The sequence below is a fragment of the Pyrgilauda ruficollis genome, unplaced genomic scaffold, assembly GCF_017590135.1.
Source record: "Pyrgilauda ruficollis isolate IOZ18807 unplaced genomic scaffold, ASM1759013v1 scaffold15, whole genome shotgun sequence".
NCBI classification, from domain to species: Eukaryota; Metazoa; Chordata; class Aves; order Passeriformes; family Passeridae; genus Pyrgilauda; species Pyrgilauda ruficollis.
Window position 1 is genome coordinate 19070382 of NW_024513654.1, and position 16915 is coordinate 19087296.

The 16915-nt window shown below is 55.3% G+C and overlaps 1 protein-coding gene across 2 annotated transcripts in view; it reads left to right on the forward strand.

Annotated features, from left to right (window-relative positions):
* The window catches only part of PSD (pleckstrin and Sec7 domain containing), a 34185-nt gene that overhangs the window by 8537 nt on the left and 8733 nt on the right, over window positions 1–16915 (forward strand). For both annotated transcript variants that reach the window (XM_041461051.1, XM_041461053.1), the window contains exons 5-9: window positions 8124–8318; window positions 8827–8907; window positions 9466–9578; window positions 10396–10454; window positions 11003–11092. In XM_041461051.1, coding sequence (XP_041316985.1) covers window positions 8124–8318; window positions 8827–8907; window positions 9466–9578; window positions 10396–10454; window positions 11003–11092 — 538 coding nt within the window. The remainder of the gene's footprint in view (window positions 1–8123; window positions 8319–8826; window positions 8908–9465; window positions 9579–10395; window positions 10455–11002; window positions 11093–16915) is intronic.

A 16915-nucleotide genomic window follows, 5' to 3' on the forward strand; every position in this document is an offset into this window, starting at 1 on the left:
ATGTCACTTCTACTCACAGTCTGTGCCGTCTCTGTAGGCTCAGCTTGGGGTGGCCATGTGGAGATCTAAGCTCTGTGTCTTTTCTGGTGTCTGCAGTCAAGAGAGGAGGGTGAGGTATTGCATCAGCTCTGTGGCCCTTGAGTCAGTCCAAGGGCCTTTTGGGGCAGAGAGGAGCTGGGTTAGGCCTTCCCTACCTTTGGGACTCTGAAGCCAGAGACATGGTAGCACAGAGGCCTGACAAAATTTGTGCAGTAAAACTGGTCATGTCTGGGAGGCACATGGCAGGGAAGGGTGACAGTATCCAGCCATGATCAGTGCTCTCTGCAGGAAGAATTGGCTTCCTATTGCTGTGCCAAGGCAAGAGACTGAAACACAGCACCCTGGGGAAACGAAAAGGACAGTATCTGACTAACTGTCCATGGGATGCCATTGTACCACAGCACGGCAGTGCAGGGGCACAGGCAAATGCAGGGTGCAGAGACACAGCTGGCAGCAGGAGCAGCAATGAGGTGGCTTAACAGAGATTATTCCTCACTGGTTTATAGTCAGTGGAGCACAGAGCATGCTGGCAGTGCCGAGGACACTGCGGCGCTGTTCTCCCCTCCTAGCTCAGGTTTCAGAGCAGTGCTGGCCTGCAACACAGGCCATGGAAGAATGTTGTGTATCCCTCAAGCTGCCCTAGATCTTTGCTGAGTCTCTTGTCATCTCCTGTTTTGGCAGGAGTACCTCTGATTTGGTGACAGAGGAGCACAGGGAAAATGCAGCTGCAGTCCCCACTGTGCTCCCTGGCCTGGGGACCCCAAGGTCTGGGCTTCCCATAGCACCACAACTGCCAGCCTCACCTTCTGCACAGTCCCAAGCAGCTGCCTTTCCCTGCTTGGAAACTATTCCCTTGGTTATCACTAGGCCCCTGCACAGCACTTTTTTTTGTCCAGCTCAGACCCTGTTTCTTGCCCACGTCCTGGACTGTTCTGATCTGCCATGCTGCCCTGCAGCAGGTGAGCAGGTGCCCTGGCTCCAGTGGTGGCCTGGAGCAGAGACTGCAGGAAAGACAGTGAGAAAGGAGGTGTGGAGGAGCAGGGCCCTGCTGCAAGCCCTCAGCAGGCAGCAGTCCAGCTCTTTGCTCCCCAGCATGGAGTGAGCCTCCCCTCACAGTCCCACAGGCAACAGGGGACAGAGAGGCAGGTGTGGTTGGAATCTGCCATCTGGTGCAGTGGAAAGGAGTGGAGACTGGGGCTGGGAGCAGGAACTGGGTTGGGAAGCAGCAAAGGCATGTGGGACCAGGGTCTGAGACAGCCCATCATCTGCAGGATCAGTCCTCAGGAGGCCAGGGTTTCTGGCAAGGGAGAGATCCAAGAAGTTTCCTCTTCCCGATCACTGGTGCAACCAACTTTCTAGACTCTCAGTGGAGCTGACCATGAAGCTGGAGAGTCCCTTGTAGTTTGAGGAAGAAGTGGCTGGGCTGATTGCACAAAGGTTCTCAAGAACTGGAACCAGTAGATCCTGATACCTGGCAGGGCTGATCTGATCAAGCAGAGCTTATCCTTGTAATTCTCCCACTAAGGGGTATTCAATGGAAATTGGTGAGGAAAGGGGTTAAGGAACCTCTGCAGTCACTATAGTGCATCATCACCTGTGCCAGCAGGGCCAGAGCAAGGCATTCACCACTGTCTGTGGTCACAAGCAGTACAGGCTGACTGCCACCAGCACTGGTAGACTGGGGACCCCTGGCAGGGGGACTCTGCGCTGGAGACTGTGCTTTACATTGTCTGTCAGTCTCAGGGTTGGCAGAGGTGACCCCAGGCTTCAGGGCTGATGAACACCAGTGGGTCTACACCTGCGTGTGCTGCCCTGTGACTGTCCTCCTTGTGTCCCCGAAAGCTTTGCTGCTAACTGTTGCAATAGTTGGGGCCGGGATCCAGGTCAGAGACAGCCTTGCAGCCTGTGACGTCCCACCTCCCTCAGCGGCAGGAATGGACAACCAGTGATGCCCCTGCATTGCTGGGGACATATGGTAACCCCACAGCCAGTGGGGTCATGCATGGCCTTGGGTCATGCAGCCTTGTTCTTTACACCAAGGCTCTGGTGTACCTCAGCACATAATAGTTAAGACCATGTTTTTATCTTGACCTTGTATGTGGGAAGTATGTCTAAGTGCAGACATACAAAGGCCTCCCCTGGGATGCCTGCACCTACTCCAGCAGACTTAATTGAAAGGGATGGAGCAGAGACTGAACCCCCCCCCTGCCCTTCCCACAGCAGGGCACCCAACAGTGACATCTCCAGCATAGGCTCTGTGAGTAGGTTACCACCCGATTTGGGCAGGAGGTGAAAGTGTGCAGGTCCCTTGCTCTCACTGGGCAGAGAGCTGCAGTTAAAGCAAGTTGTCCCTGTGGCTGTGACAGATCTCTGCAGAGTGTATGTGGAGGCAGAGCTCCCCAGGGCTAGGGAGTCCTTCGGACCCAGGGAAGCCAGCCAGGGACGGATGCAGTGCTGGCAAGATGGTGGGGCAGGAGCTCGGGCAGCCCTGGGAGATTACAGGGAGATTATTTCAGTGGCAACAGCCAGACTTCTGCAACTGCAGGTCCAAATTGCAGGACTTGGCCAAGCTGCTGGTGCAAGCAGGTGTCCAGAGGGTCACTTGGCTGGCCCAGTCCTATACAGGTAGGCACTGTGGGCTGTGGGGCATCAGCCCTGGAGGAATGTAAATGGGGAACCTGCATCTCTCTGGGGGTGCAAGACCCCTGAAATCCAGCTGCCCAGCTTCCCTGCAATCCCACTCTTCTGGAGCCAGCCTTGGCCTCGGGCACAGTCGTGCCGGACCCTGAGGTTTATCCGCGGAGGGAAGAGACGTGGCTTCGCCCCCCGAGCGAGTCAGTTCTGCTGGAACCTCATCGGGGCTTGCCTGCGGTGGGACAGAAAGAAGGGTAGGCGGGAGAGGCAACCTCAAAGGTGGGGATGCAAACGGTAGGTGAAAATGGCCAGACAGCACGGCGAGGGCAGCACGCCTGGAGCCTCGCTAGAGGGAGAGCTCAGCCCTGCAGCTGCGGCTGTGTGGGAGGAGCGGGGAGCCCGTGGGGCTGGCAGCCGCCCCGGGCGGAGGATGCGCCGGCAGCCGGAGCTGCGTCCCTGCCGGAGCGCGGCTGCTGGCGTGTGCTGGAGCACGGGCCTGCCAGCCAGCTCCGCTGCCTTTCTTTATAAGGTTCCTTTTGTTACTGCAGCCGTCGGGGAGCCGCTGCCCCTCCCCTCCCAGGGCCAGCGCAGGTCTCAGCTGACCTGAGCCCCCAGGTAGCACTGGGCAAACTGGTGAGGATGCCGTGAAGGCTGTGACCAGTTTGGGGCCCCGTGGGGTGGATTCGGGCTGTGATGCAGGAGATTGAGGCTGAGAGCTGAGCAGAGGAAGGTGGACCTTGAGGAAAGGATGAAGATAGGGTAAGGGAGGTATGGGTTGGCTGGGGTGACAGCACAGTAGGGAGACAAGGCGCAGGATGAAGAAGTCTCCCCACAGGCCTTGACACAGCAAGAAATAAAGGACAAACCTGGGGGGAATTTCCCCCTATGCAAGCCATGTCAAGCCACGAAGAGCAGTAGAAGCCAGGACATAGAACACATCAGCCCACCACGGCATAAATGGCAGTGGATCCCAGGGATGGCAGGTCTGCCTGCAGAGGCATGAGCAGCAGCACATACCTGTGGGATGCAGCCCCATGTGTCAGGCATTAATTCCAGCTCTCAGATCTGACTCAGAGCCCCTAGGCTGCTCTTGGCCCAAGGGTCCAAGACACCCGGGTTTTCCTGTGCTGACTCTATGGCATCTGTGTCTTGAAGGAGAAGACCAACCTTCATCCAGCAGGTGAGTAACTGGATATTTAAGGCTCTCGGCTGGCACCAGAAATTGTTTGGTGGGATTTTAGTGTCAGTCCCTGTCCTCTACAGGAGCAGTTGTGTCCCTCACAAGAAGAGCTGGTGGGATGGGGTGATGGAGGACAAATAGACATCTCCAGAGATTGCTGGTGCTGCAGGGGAGGTTCTGGAAGTCTGCAGAGAAACAAGACTGGGGAGGGGCACAGCTTCCCAAAGTTCAGTCCTATCTGGATCTGTCAGCAGTAACGCTGGTGGGTGCTGCTGTGGCTGGGTGACTGTTGGACTCCAGAGCTGCCAGAAAGCACAACCCGCCGTGCCTGTGGTTGGAGGCTGGTTTAGCTGACCTTCAAGTGTCCTCCCAGCCCTAACTTCAATTCTGTGAGGAATGAACTGGCCCAGATTTTTGCTGTCATAAATCAAAGTCGTTCCACTGAGACCGATGGAGGGAGCTGCGTTTATTTAGCTCAGCCAAAGATCCGGTCTGGTACATTCTTAGCAGCAACATTAAGCAGGCTTGGTTTGCTTGGCAGAGGCAATCTAGCTATGCACATGGGCCTTCCAGAATTGAGGGGAGTGCTATTTTGCCCCATGACCTGTTCCTTGTGGATTTGCACCAGGCTCCTTACTATGGTTTAGGGTGAAACCAGCTTCATGTGGAGAGCAAGAGGTACTTGAATTGTGTTTAAAGGTCTGGAGTTTATTGCAGCAGGTGTCTTGCCTGGAGCTGTGTCAGGATGGACCTGGACAGCCCAGGAGCTCAGCTGAGCACACCCCAGCTCCTGAGGAACAGGTTGTTGCTGCAGGAAGGATCCCACCATGCAGATATGCCTCAGCTGGCATCTGGGAGGTGGAGGTCAGCCCCTTGGGCCTGGCTTTGCAGAACTAGTGCCTTCTTGCTGCTCCACATCCCAGAGAGAATATTTGCTCCTGGTTGCTGGAAAACCAAGTGAACATGGTGCCAAATAAGCTTGGTTGTTGGTGGCAAGGTGGAGAGGATGCCAGGACTTCTGCACTGACACTCTGCATTGCAGCCAGGGAAGGTGCTGTGGTCTCTGCTTCTGGGCTCCAGGCAGTTGGCTAGAGGAGGAATATTGGGAGCAGATGATCCAGCTCCAGGAAATTAGTGTTTGGCCCAGAGAAGGAACATTTGGGCCCTGGAGAACCATCTGACCTAGAAGAAGCAGTGTGTTTGGTACGGTGGCCCTGATCAGGACCATGATTCTGCAGCAGCTTTCCAAGGCAGGGAGCACAAGTCCTTCTGCTGAGCTGGGGTGGGAAGTGGTCAGTGAAGAGCCTCTGTCACAGGGTGAGCCCTGAGCCCTGTGCTGGATGACATGCCCTCCTTGCAGAGACCCCCAGGTGTGCCTCACTGCAGCACTCTGGGCTCTAGGAAACACCTCTGAGGTGACAGGGGGACCTGTGCTCCCAATGACGTGAGTGGTGACAGCAGAGAGGGATGAGCTAGCACTCATACTGTGTCTGCTCAGGAGTGACTTATTTCATGTACACTGAGGATACTTGCACAATATCAAATTTGATCTTTATTCCTTAAGTGTGTATTTAATGTAAAAAATATTATCTCAGTGTTTCTTCAAGCCAAACTAAAATGTCACTTTACTAAACACACCAAAAAAGCCTTACCCTGAAACCTGCAATTAGCTCATTGGTGAGGAAATTAGCATAATCTCAATTACCTCAGACATGGACATGTCTCTTGCTCTGCTCTCTATTTGCTTGAGAATTGGGCTCTTGTTTTTCTGTCTTTAAGCTGCATGTTCTCCAAGCCAATTGTGGTTTTGAGTGGTGGCAGACAGGTACCACAAAGGGGGCATACTGAGCCCACAGAGGCTGACTGGCCATATTTAACTGCATGAGAATGGCTTGAGTGCTAGAAAAAAACCCATTTTACGGCATGGTTGAATAGTGCCTCATCCTGAGAGCAAGGTTATGCTGTGCTGTAAAACACCAGATCAGTGCTGGAACTTGGTGAGTGAGGGAGAAGCAAATTCCACTGGTAGAGCTACTTTGAGACTCAAGGTTTGAGATCCCTGCATGCCCATTGCAAGAAGCAAGGCAGGGATTGTAGTCACAGGTTGGGGCCCTCCAGGAAGATACAGGTATTGAAGGACAAGAGAGATTTTTTAAGTGGCCCCATACCTGGGTGCTCAGCACTAGGTACAAAGCTGAGGACCATAGATTAGGAAGAGAGGTCACAGCGGGAGATTTGGAGCTCTAGGTTTGTCCCTGGATGCTCCAGAAACTGGCCATGTGAGGGAGGACAACCTCTCAGGCAGGATAGATGAGATCCAGAAGTATATCAGGAGTGTTAGGGATGGTGCAGGGAAGAATTAAAATATTTTGAGAGGGTGACTGAGCAGAAACTTGCTCTGGGGATGTAGTTGGACCATGGAAAGTGTTAGAGGGTGGCTTTGCATTTTGTAGCTCAGACTGTGGCTGGAAAAGCACCCTTGGGATTTCTGGGCAGCAAAGGGAACAGTGCTGTGCCCTTGTGATAACAGATAAAGATTTTAGCAAAAAAACACAGTCACCACAACGCATGGCTAGCAGGTGCCAGCTGCTGGGATGGATTAATGTCCTCTGCCTCTGGGAATCAAAGAGCCTGTGACCTCTGTCCTTGGCTGAGGTCACAGTGACTGCTGCCACACAAGGAGCTGAAGTGGGACCCAGGTGTGTGCCCAGCACTGGCCCAGCAGCAGCCAGCCTGTTCTGCTGTCGGGCACCCCTCAGAGCAGCTGTGACCGTGCCAGACAGTGAAGGCACAGTCAGGCACCAGGGCCCATGCCAGCAGCGCCTTTGGATGTGGCTGTTTTGGGAGGAGATGAGCTTTTAGGCAGGTGGGAGATTTGCCTACAGTATGGGGTGTGCTCATGGTGCAGACTGTGATGCTGGAAGCTGCCTGTCCAGCTCCCCAGAGCTGGTGGAGTCAGATCTGGTGAGCTCAGGGTGACCTTGTGACCACTCTTGTGGCTGCTTCCACCAGGGTGCATTGGAGTGATGGATAGTCTCCCTGGGGAGGACTGGAGCCAAGTGGGCACGTATCTGCCTTGGCCTCCCATCCAGGTCTTACCACAATCACCCCCTGGTACCACTGAGTTCAGCACTGGTCTGAGCAAAGCACATCTCTCCCAGGACTTGCACCATGGAACTGTCTGACCCACAGGTTTGAGTGCAGAGCAGCTTCTCCTGCTGCATGCTGGCTGGGGGTGACAGGAAGGTGGAGAGGATGGCACCTGAGAGCCCCCGAGGCGTGAGGCAGCCTCTGTGTTGCCAGTGTTGTGCAGGGCTCCCCTGGGACAGGCAGGACTGAGCAGGAGGAGGCTCATCCTTGAAAAAAGCAAGCCTCAAGGAGATTGGCCTGGGTAATTGGCTCAGGAGAGCAGGCCTCTTAAAACTCAATTAGAGACTTTTAAAAATAAATCAGACTGGAACATTGTAAGTGCTGCCAGAAAATTTGGGCGAGGTCAGAGTTGCTTAACATTTGTTGTTGATTAGATTCAACCAGCTTTTGGTTGGGATAACTTCTGCGCAGCTGAGTCAGATTGCTTTGGGGGCCAAGCCAAGAGTGTCTCCTAACATGGCCATTTAAGGCGTGGTGGGCTGAGAGCTGATGGGCAGCCTGGAGAAGACTGCACTCCACTGCGAGCTGGGAGGCCAGGGGGGTTTTCCTTCCTCCTCATGTTCTCTGCCTCATCTCTGCCATCTGTGTAGTGCTTTGAAATCAGTGGGTGGGCAAAGGTGAATGAAGGAATTGGAGTTGTCTTGTCTTGGATAGAAACTGCACTTGAGAGCAGCACGAGGAGTTTGTCCAGATTAAAAAATGAGTACAGAGCTGTAGGACGGCATGTGATGTTGCACATGTTTCTGCTCCAAGTCTCTGCTGCAGCTGAGCTTGGCAGAGCCTAAGCCCACACATACAGTTTCACAGGTTCAAAGTGGGGGACTTTGGAGTAGTTGTCCTTTCCTTCCACATCCAGTATGAATGTTGTTTGAGTGCCTTGGTCCAGTCAGTCACTGGTGCTGTTCCATCACCCCACCCCTCCTCCCAAACCTGCATTCCTACACCTTCCCTTAGCTCCCTTAGCTGACCTCAGAGTGTCTCTGACCAGTGCAGTTCATCCTGGGTCCCAGCAGTGAGTAGCTAGTCTCCAAAGCAGGGTGGGGAACATGCATTTCCTGAGAAGCTGAATAAGGAGGGGATCTGCAGGCAGGCTAACGTGGAGTGTCCCTTCCCATTGCAGTGACCGCCCCCAGAGCCAGCTGGTTTCAGACTCAGAGTCAGAGATGGACAGTGTGGAGCAGCTGGCCCTGGGCAGCACGGACACCCTTTCCAATGGACACAAGGCTGACCTGGAGGCTGCCAAACGCCTGGCCAAGAGGCTCTACAACCTGGATGGCTTTAAAAAAGCAGATGTGGCTCGCCACCTGGGAAAGAAGTACGTGTGGGTATTTGGAAGGAATGTTCCATTCTGCAAGGAGCTCACTTGCAGTGCACCTGCAGCTGCTGCCCTTGTGGGGCACCAGGCTGGCAAGGAACTGCTGGCAGGACCAAAAACCCACTCCTCACCACTGGTACATTTGCACCAGGTGTTCTCTCTAAAGGTCTTAAAACCTAGGAGACATCCAGATTTTCTTACCTTCCTACCATGACTGCATCTTGGATGCTTCAGTAAGGTGTTGGGGCATGGGGATGGCTAGCTGACCTCTTGTGGACCCTTCCCTCTATAGCTTCTCCATTTTCTCTTACATGCCCAGTATTCCCAGTGAATTTGTGGGTGACTTCTCTGAGTTTCATGGGAGCATGGGATGTCTCTGTCCTTGGCATGCTTCTTGCAACCCTGGGGAGCTCCCAGCCTCCTGGAATCCACCCAACCCTTGTGTGCCTTTGGCTGTTCCCACAGCCTGGTCAATTCCATTCTCACTCTCCCCCTTTTTCTATTTCAGCAACGAGTTCAGCAGGATGGTGGCAGGGGAATATCTGAAGTTCTTCGTGTTCACAGGAATGAGTCTGGATCAGGCTCTCAGGTCAGAACTGTGTGTGTACATGTGTGTGTGTGGTGGCCACCAGAGTGGGGTCCCAACAGACTGTACCCTCTGCAGTTCTGCAACCACACAGAGATCTGCAGGAGCAAGCAGACCCCATGACTGCCACCTAGAGATCCTCTTACCTCTTAAATAGGAAAGGGTGATTTCCAAGATGGTCTTTCAGCCATGCAACCAAGAAAAAACACTCCTGGTCTTAACTCAATGGTCAGTGCAGTTGAATGACAGTTCGGTTCACCTAGGCCTGACTTTCCAGGCCTTGAACTCAAATCCTTCTGTTGTTACACCTACCTCCTTTCCCAGTGTAGCTCCTGGGACTGGTTGTAGGTCTCTGCGATGTACCAGCAGGATGTGGTGCTGTGGACTTGGAGGAGAGTCCCACAATGCATTTGGAGGGAGGGAAGGTTGTGCAAAACAGGGCTTCATCCAGCACACAGGAAGGTCTCGAAAGCCAAAAGCACAGCTCCATTCCTGCACAGGGTGAGTTGAAGAAACTGCAGTGGGCTTCATGTGTGAACAATCCTGCTGCTCCTTTTTCAGGTCCTTTCTAAAAGAGCTGGCCTTGATGGGAGAGACACAAGAGCGAGAGCGAGTGCTGGCTCATTTTTCCCAGCGCTACTACGAGTGTAATCCCAATGCCATCTCTTCAGAAGGTAAGAAACTGTGCATGTCTGTGGGGAGTGTATGTGTGTGTGTGTGTGCATGTGTGTTGTCAGCTCAGTGAATGTGCTCAAACTGAAACTAGAGAGCAGGCAGAAAGCCTATACTGATGCCTTAGAAGACAGCCCCAGTATGTCATTTCCCTCAAATGACAGATGCTTTAGATTTTTTTTTTTTTAAGCCTGGTCTGGTTGGATGATGCATAATTAGGGCTCAACCCATTCTTAATTTTGACCTTGAGCAGATTAGCACAAGAGACACACTTAGCACACTCCTCACCAAATAGACCCCAGCTCTCAGACCCTCAGCTCAGGGAGTATCTAAGTGAGGAAACTTGTGTTCCTGGCATTTCAGAAGCACAGACACTCGCTTTGTACTATTTCATGTTTTCAGACCACTTCTGTGTGCATTCACACAGAATGGGTCTGCTTCTGGGTCTGTCCTGGGCTGACTCTGGCACTGGTGAGGTTTGGGCTGCCCGGCTGGCAGAGGCTGTGTTGGTCCTACCTTGCCATGCTAGGGGCTCTGCAGGATTAGCAGCAGCATCACTGCCTGGCTATAGGGGCAGCAGGCTTGGAAGGGAATTTGTATGCTCAAGCTTGGAACCAGTGGCCTCCTACCTACTTACCTGCAGGCTGTCAGCACTGCAGTGACTGCTGTGTCCCCTTGTGTCCAGGGTGGGAGGAGGGGGCTCAGCGCTGTCTTGGAGGCTCAGAGATCCCATAGCCTTCTTAAGATGCTGAGGCACTGGAGCACCAGCTGCAGGGCTGGGCTGGGAGCTCTAATTCCTGTCCTGTGCTTGTGCTGCAGATGGAACCCACACCCTCACGTGCGCCCTGATGCTGCTAAACACAGATCTGCATGGACATGTAAGTTACCACTGCCACCATTCCAGTCTGTCCCCTGTCTGACCTCACCACCCTGAAAGTGTAGGTGCTCAGGGAAGGGTGAGGATAGTGCCACACGAGCAGGAGGCATGGGACCCTGGACCCATAAGAGCTTGTCACTCCTAATGTGTTTGGTGAGGAGAGGCAAGAAAGGCTAAATTAGAGGAGGGGATAAGGAAGGATGGAGCGGGGCTTTGAAGGAGACTTGCTGAGCTGAAAGATTGAGAGGTGGAACGAGGACAGAAAAGAAAACTGAACAGGAAAAGAAGGTGGGAATGAGACTCCAAAACCAGCTGCCTTTGGGAGCAGGGAGCGCACAATTTTGAAAAAGGAGGCTATTTAAACCTCCTGGAGTCTCTGCAAAGCCAGCAGCTTCCCCATACCTGCAAGCAGCCTTCCAAAGACCTGGCTGGTCCCTCACCCCTCTGCAGAGATGGGGTGTTTGTTCCTGGGCTATGAGACCTGCTTCAGCCAGCAATGACCTCTGTCCCAAAGGTAATCCTGATGTTTCTCTCCCCCGACTCCCCCAGAACATCGGGAAGAGAATGTCCTGTTCCGACTTCATTGGCAACTTGGAGGGACTCAATGGAGGCACTGATTTCCCCAAGGAGCTGCTCAAGGTAAATTTGGTTGTTCTCCATGGCTGGCCAAGCAGCAGGAGCAGAAGTGAGAGCTTTGGGCTGGATCACATGGAGGGCTACCTGAGATGCTATGAATGCAAGATGCATTTACATGCAAGAACAGTGATGATCCCTGAACCTGCAGTTGTGCTCCTACTTTGCTGAGGGGAACATGGGCTGCTCCTTTCCCCCAGCAGGCCACTGGAGCTTTGCCTGGGGTTCTGATTCCCTCATTGCTCCTGCTGTGCCTGTACTGCAGGCAAGGGAGCACACATGGGGCATCTTACTAGGGCTGGTTTGTCCACCTGCAGCCAGAGGCTTCCTGGCATCAGTCCTGTGGTACTCAGCCCTTTCTGACTCCCTGAAGCCCTGGGACCCAAAACTTTGGCCAGGCCCTGGGACTGGAGCCATCTCTGGTGGCAGAGGTGATGTAGGCAAGGCATTGCGATGGGGAGAGTGGGCTGGATGTTAAAACCTCGGAGCTGGGAACTCACCACACTGGTGGGACTGGGGGACTGCTGCCTCCTCCCTGCCTGACCCAGTTCCTAGAGGGGCTTAGTCATGGAGAGCAGTGTTCAGCAAGCACCTCTGGCCTTGGACTGCTGCGCTTCTCTGGCATTGCCTGCTCCCAGGAGGATTTTCTGAGCTGCTGTCTCCCTGTCTCAGCCCCTGGGAATAGGCTTAGCTCCCATGGGGTCTGCCGGGCAGAAACTGCTGCTGTTGGTGAAGCGCTGCAGTTGGCAAATACTTGTGATGTGGAAGATGGGTTCCCACAGGGTGCTGGAGCCACAACGGGGGGGAGGTGGTTGATGAAAAAAGGCAACAGAGGATGAAAAGCTGAGCTCCCTTTTCAGCCTTTGTGGGTCTATTCCTGGTTGTGTCGCTCACCCCATCATTAAGGGGTTACCAGCAGCTCTCAATAGGGCTGTCCTCCCTCTCAGCCCACACTTTGCCAGTAAAAGGAGTTACTCAGGAAAAATTCTCCTCTAATTTTAAACCCAGTGCCAGAAAAGGCTTTAAGCACACAAAATGGATGGAAACCTATGAAATGTGAACCCTGGCCCTTCAGTGCTGCTACACTTTGGAGTATCTGAGCTCCACAGACTTCTTGGTGTGCCCCCTTTGCATCCCTCACTGCCCCATATTTGGGTGCCCACACTTGAGGCATTGCCCTATTAAGCTCAGCCTCTCAGAAAACCAGCAGCTGAAACACATGATGAAGTTACCACATCAGATCCCAGACAGAGGGAAATAGGGCAGCAAGGAAGTGCCGTGAAGCTACAGGCTTTCTCTCATGAGCAGTGGCCAAGATCTTTGCTGGGTGTAGGGAAGTGGAGGAAGGCTGCCGTGCTGCAGCACGGCCCTGCACAGCTCTGCCGGCAGCCCAGCAGCTGGGAGGCTGCTCTGCTAAAAATGGCCTGTTCCCTCTGCAGCTGCGGTGCTTCCCACCGCCGCTTCAGCCGCCTCTGTACAGGAGCCGTGCTGGGGAGGGGGAATGAAAGACAGTGTGAGGAGCCTCAGCCAGGGCAGGCGGCAGCTCTTCTGAAGCACCTGAAGCACTGCTCCACTTTTGAAACCCCCTGCCCGTGCAAGGAGGAGTAGGTTTCTGGGGCAGGTGAGATGGAGAAAGTGCTGTTGGCTTGTGCTGGGAGAAGAACTGGCAAGGGGATCTTGGGCAGCCTTAGCCAGCTCATCCAGAGAAAACACTCTTTCCCTTCTGCCCACTGCTTTTGCCTCCTTGATGCCTTGTAGTCCCTGCACAGGCTCAGAGGCAGACAAACGGGGAAAGGCTCTCCTGCTGCTGTGTCAGCCTGCATTAGCCCTGTTACCCCAAGCAGGATGCTTCCTCCTTGGCAGACCTGGCTGACGGGCTGTGCCTGGGGACTGAGGCTCCTGTGCAAGCGTGCCGCACAGCTGGCTGGCTAATTTTAGCATTCCAGGAGCAAATGTGTTTCCTAAGGGTAAGGGGAGGGGAAGGCAGGCTTCACAGGAGCTTCTCAAACCTGTAGGCCGGGTCTTGGGCAGCTCCAGCACCACAGAAGAAAGGTCCTGAGGCTCTTCCAAGCCTGCCTGGGTAGATAGCACAGGCTGCTACCCCATGGACTTCAGAGCTGGAGGGCTGGAGGTGGCTCCCACCCAAAGCACTCACTACCAGGGAACTGGGGCAGCAGGGCAGGACTGGTGGCTGCAGGGGCACAAGGCCACCATCCCCTGTGACTCTGAGGACAGCCTCAGGAATAGATCCACAGGGAGCCAGAGCACTTCCCCCATCTCTGGCTGCAGGGAGTCCCAAGATAAACGCAGCATGATGCCTGAGAGCATGTGGCAGCTTGAGTCAGACTAAGAACTTTATCTGCTACTAGATAATACATGTAAACAGTCCCATTTTTATGCAGAAGCAATGAAAACACTTGAAGAGCTTTCACAGCTGAGCATCACATCCCCCTCACTGCCAGTGCCTCACTATGCCCTGCACAGCACTGCTGCTGGAACTAAGGCAGTGCTGCCTTACCAGCAGTGCTGCTGGAAACCCTTTGTCTCTGAAAGCTCCCCTGGAGAACTATACTCTGCAGGCAGGGCTGCCCAGCTCTCCAGCTGAGATGTCCCCCTGAGCAGGCATGGAGCCATGCCAGGGATATAAGAACCCATATAATGCTGTGCCTGAAGTTGCCCACATCTGCAGGCTTGGGCCTGAACTCCTGTGGCCATGTGACAGCAGCTGCCCATGCAACAAGGGAGGAGGTGGAAGCAGGACATCCTGGAGCTGCTGCTATTTTGGTTAGCTTTTGAGATGTTGCTTTTCTCTTGACAGTGTGATTCCAGCCCAGGCCCCCTGGGATTTCACTCACCATTGCTGATTGTCTGTTACATTACAGATGTGGATTTGACCTTTATGTGATTGATCACTTTGTGGAGCCTTAGCTCATCCCCATCTTCTTTACTCTTTTAGCTTAACCTTGTGCTTCACTGACTGGCAGAAACAACAGTAGGGCCAAATTGGGCCCCATTTCTCACCAGCACTGCTTAGCAATTGCAGGAGTGAGCCAAATCTGTGCTGCCTGCCAGCCGAGGAGCCCAGAGCACGTCACAGATGTTAATGAATTAAGCCTGACAATGCAGTCGGGTCCTCGGGGGAGGAAGGTAGGATGGGCCCCCACCTTCCAGCTTGGAGGCACAACAGCAGGGCTCAGACGCTCAGAGTGCTGGGTAAGTGATTAGCAATGTGGGAAGAAAGCCCTGGCTCCCACCTCTGAGCTATAATCACAGGAACGCTTGCTCAGTCTAATCCCCTGGGCTATTTTTTTTTTTTTTGCCTGTTTCCCCTGGGAACGATGGGCTGTCCTGCCTCTGTCTCCCATGGCTCCCCTGGGCTTCAGGGGCAGCCCAGTACATCTGATGTGCCAGACATCCATGCCCCCTCCCTCACAAGTTGTGTCAAATGATCACTATGCCAAACAGGTAGGACAGAGTGGAAAATTTCCCCCTCTCCACTGGCTGCATCTCCTGCTCATTCAAGCCTAACTAAATTACGTATCGATCCTTGCGCTTTCTGCAAGGATGCCCAGCTCTTTGCTTCTTCATAGGAGCAACTGCCTAACTGCCTGAAGCGTCTTTGTCCTGCCCATAACCAGCCTTGTGACTGTAGCTACTGCTGTTTCCGGCCTGACCTGGGAGGGACAGGCAAGAGGCTTAAGTGTGGGGTGGGCACTGTAGGTGGAAAGTCTGAGCACATCTCCACTGGGCCCATCTCCTAAAGGTTTTGTAGGTCCCTGGTGTGGGCCGAGCTGCAGCAGCAGCTCTGAAGCCTGCCCAGCTGGAACCGAGTGGAGGTGCCACCTGGCCCCTGGAACTCGGGAGATGTCACCACCGCGGCGCCCCCAGGAAGGCACAGCCACCTGCTCCCACTCTCCGCGGAAAGGAGGCAGGGACGGCCAGGCGCTGCACCGGAGGCAGCTCGGGCAACTCGTGCGGCATCACCAGCAGGGATGCTGTCCCCCCGGTGGGATGCCCACCGCCGGCCCCCCGGCGCGGCTCAGCGCGGCCGGGCGCCGCCATTGGGCCCGGCAGGGCAGGGCAGGGCAGGGCAGGGCCGCCGGGCTCCGCGCCGGGCGCCCCGCCGCCCCCCCGCGCCGCCGGCAGGATGATCGGCGTCAACAGCATCAACAGCAGCGCGGGGCGCATGCGGTCCCGCTCCATGTGCTCGGTGCGCTACGGGCGCAACTACCGCGGCGTGGAGACCTTCTGCTACGGCTGGCCCCAGCGCTCCCGCACCCTCAAGCCGGTGCTCTACACCGACCTGGTGGTCAGCCGCATCCAGAGCCGCCGTAAGAAGAAGCCGGTAAGCGGCGGGTCGGGGGAGCGGGGGGCGCCGCGGAGGGATGCTCAGCGCCCTGCGCCCCGGCGGGGACATGGGCGGGTGGACATGGCCGGACAGTCGCCGTCCTGCCCGCTGCAAAAGCCTCAGCCCTAGTACGGATGTAGCGAGCAGGCAGCCCCATCTCTGTCTCCTGCCTGCTTTCTGCGGAGCTGGGTCTCCATGCTCCCTCCGCCCGAGGGTCCCTGTCCCCAAGCCTGGATTTCTTCCCCCCGCCATCCCACCCCGATCACGGGAGTGGCGGGAGCGCGGCAAGACCTGGGTGACATTGCGCCGCTTACAGCGGTCCGGCAGCAGTGCTTGCTCGAAAACATCGCTGCGAGAGGAATCCAGGACAGAGCCGTACCGCTGGGACCTGCCCTACGGCTTAGCATAAGTGACAGGCTCTGCGGGCTCGCTGCCAGGGGTTGCTCTGCGCCGTGCCCTGGCCAGCCCAGCCGGGGCAGCCTGGCACCCACCTGAGCGTCAGGGAGAGCCGCAAGGCAACGCGGAGGGGTAGCGCCGCAGCCCCGGCTCCCAGCCGAGCAGAGTTTGAGAGGAAGGAGTGGCTGGACAAAAAAGGTCTTTTTACTGCCAGGAGCTTGCTCGCTGGGAGCCGTCATCCGTTTTGGAGGTGTTAGGCTGGTGCGCATCGGTCCTAGGTGGGAAGAAGCGAACCGGCTGTCTCTGGGCGGGTCGTGCCTCGGTCGGGCGCTTGCCTCGGGTGTAGTAGCGGGAGAAGAACGTTCACCAGCCCCCCTCCTCGCAGGCAGGCTGGGGCAGAGCAGTCAGGGTTACCCCAGAGCTACTTGGGCTGCCCCCGTGGCCAAAACCAGCCCGGTGGGGCCGTCGGGGCCGTGCGAGCCGCGGTGCTGTCATAGCGCAGTACGGTCTGGGGGCAGCATTAAGTTGTGACGCACTCGGATGGAAACATGCAGTTGGGAGACGCTCGGTCGCTGCTTCCCGCGCTGAGGGGCTGCTCTGGGAAGGGTCTGTTGTCCTGGGGGTGATAGTTGCCTGGGCAAGGAGTGGCTTAAATATTTTGAAAGAGGCTGATGCAGCTTACAATGTTACTGAGTCAAAAGTGTGGGGCCAGGATGGGTAGTTGTCACCTGCTACCACCCATGACTGCAGCAGGGTGGAAGGTGATGCACAGGACATTGTCCCCGTGACAGCCCCTTCTATGGGAGAAAAAGTCTGTCCCTAAGTCAGTCTGCTCTGTGTGCACACAGGAACCCTTCTGCAGCAGAGGGGAGGGAGGGAGGGAAGGAGGAACATGGTGGGGTATATGCAGTAGGGCTGGTATGTGCCAGGTGATGAGTTGTTCTTGAGCATGGGTTGTGCATGCTGTGGAGGTGCAGGAGGTGTGGGCTGGGGGTGGGGGACCTGCCAAGATGAATTAGGGACCCAACATAGGTACAGTTCTGACATACAGCCCTGATCTGACCCTGCTGTTTGGATCAGTGCAG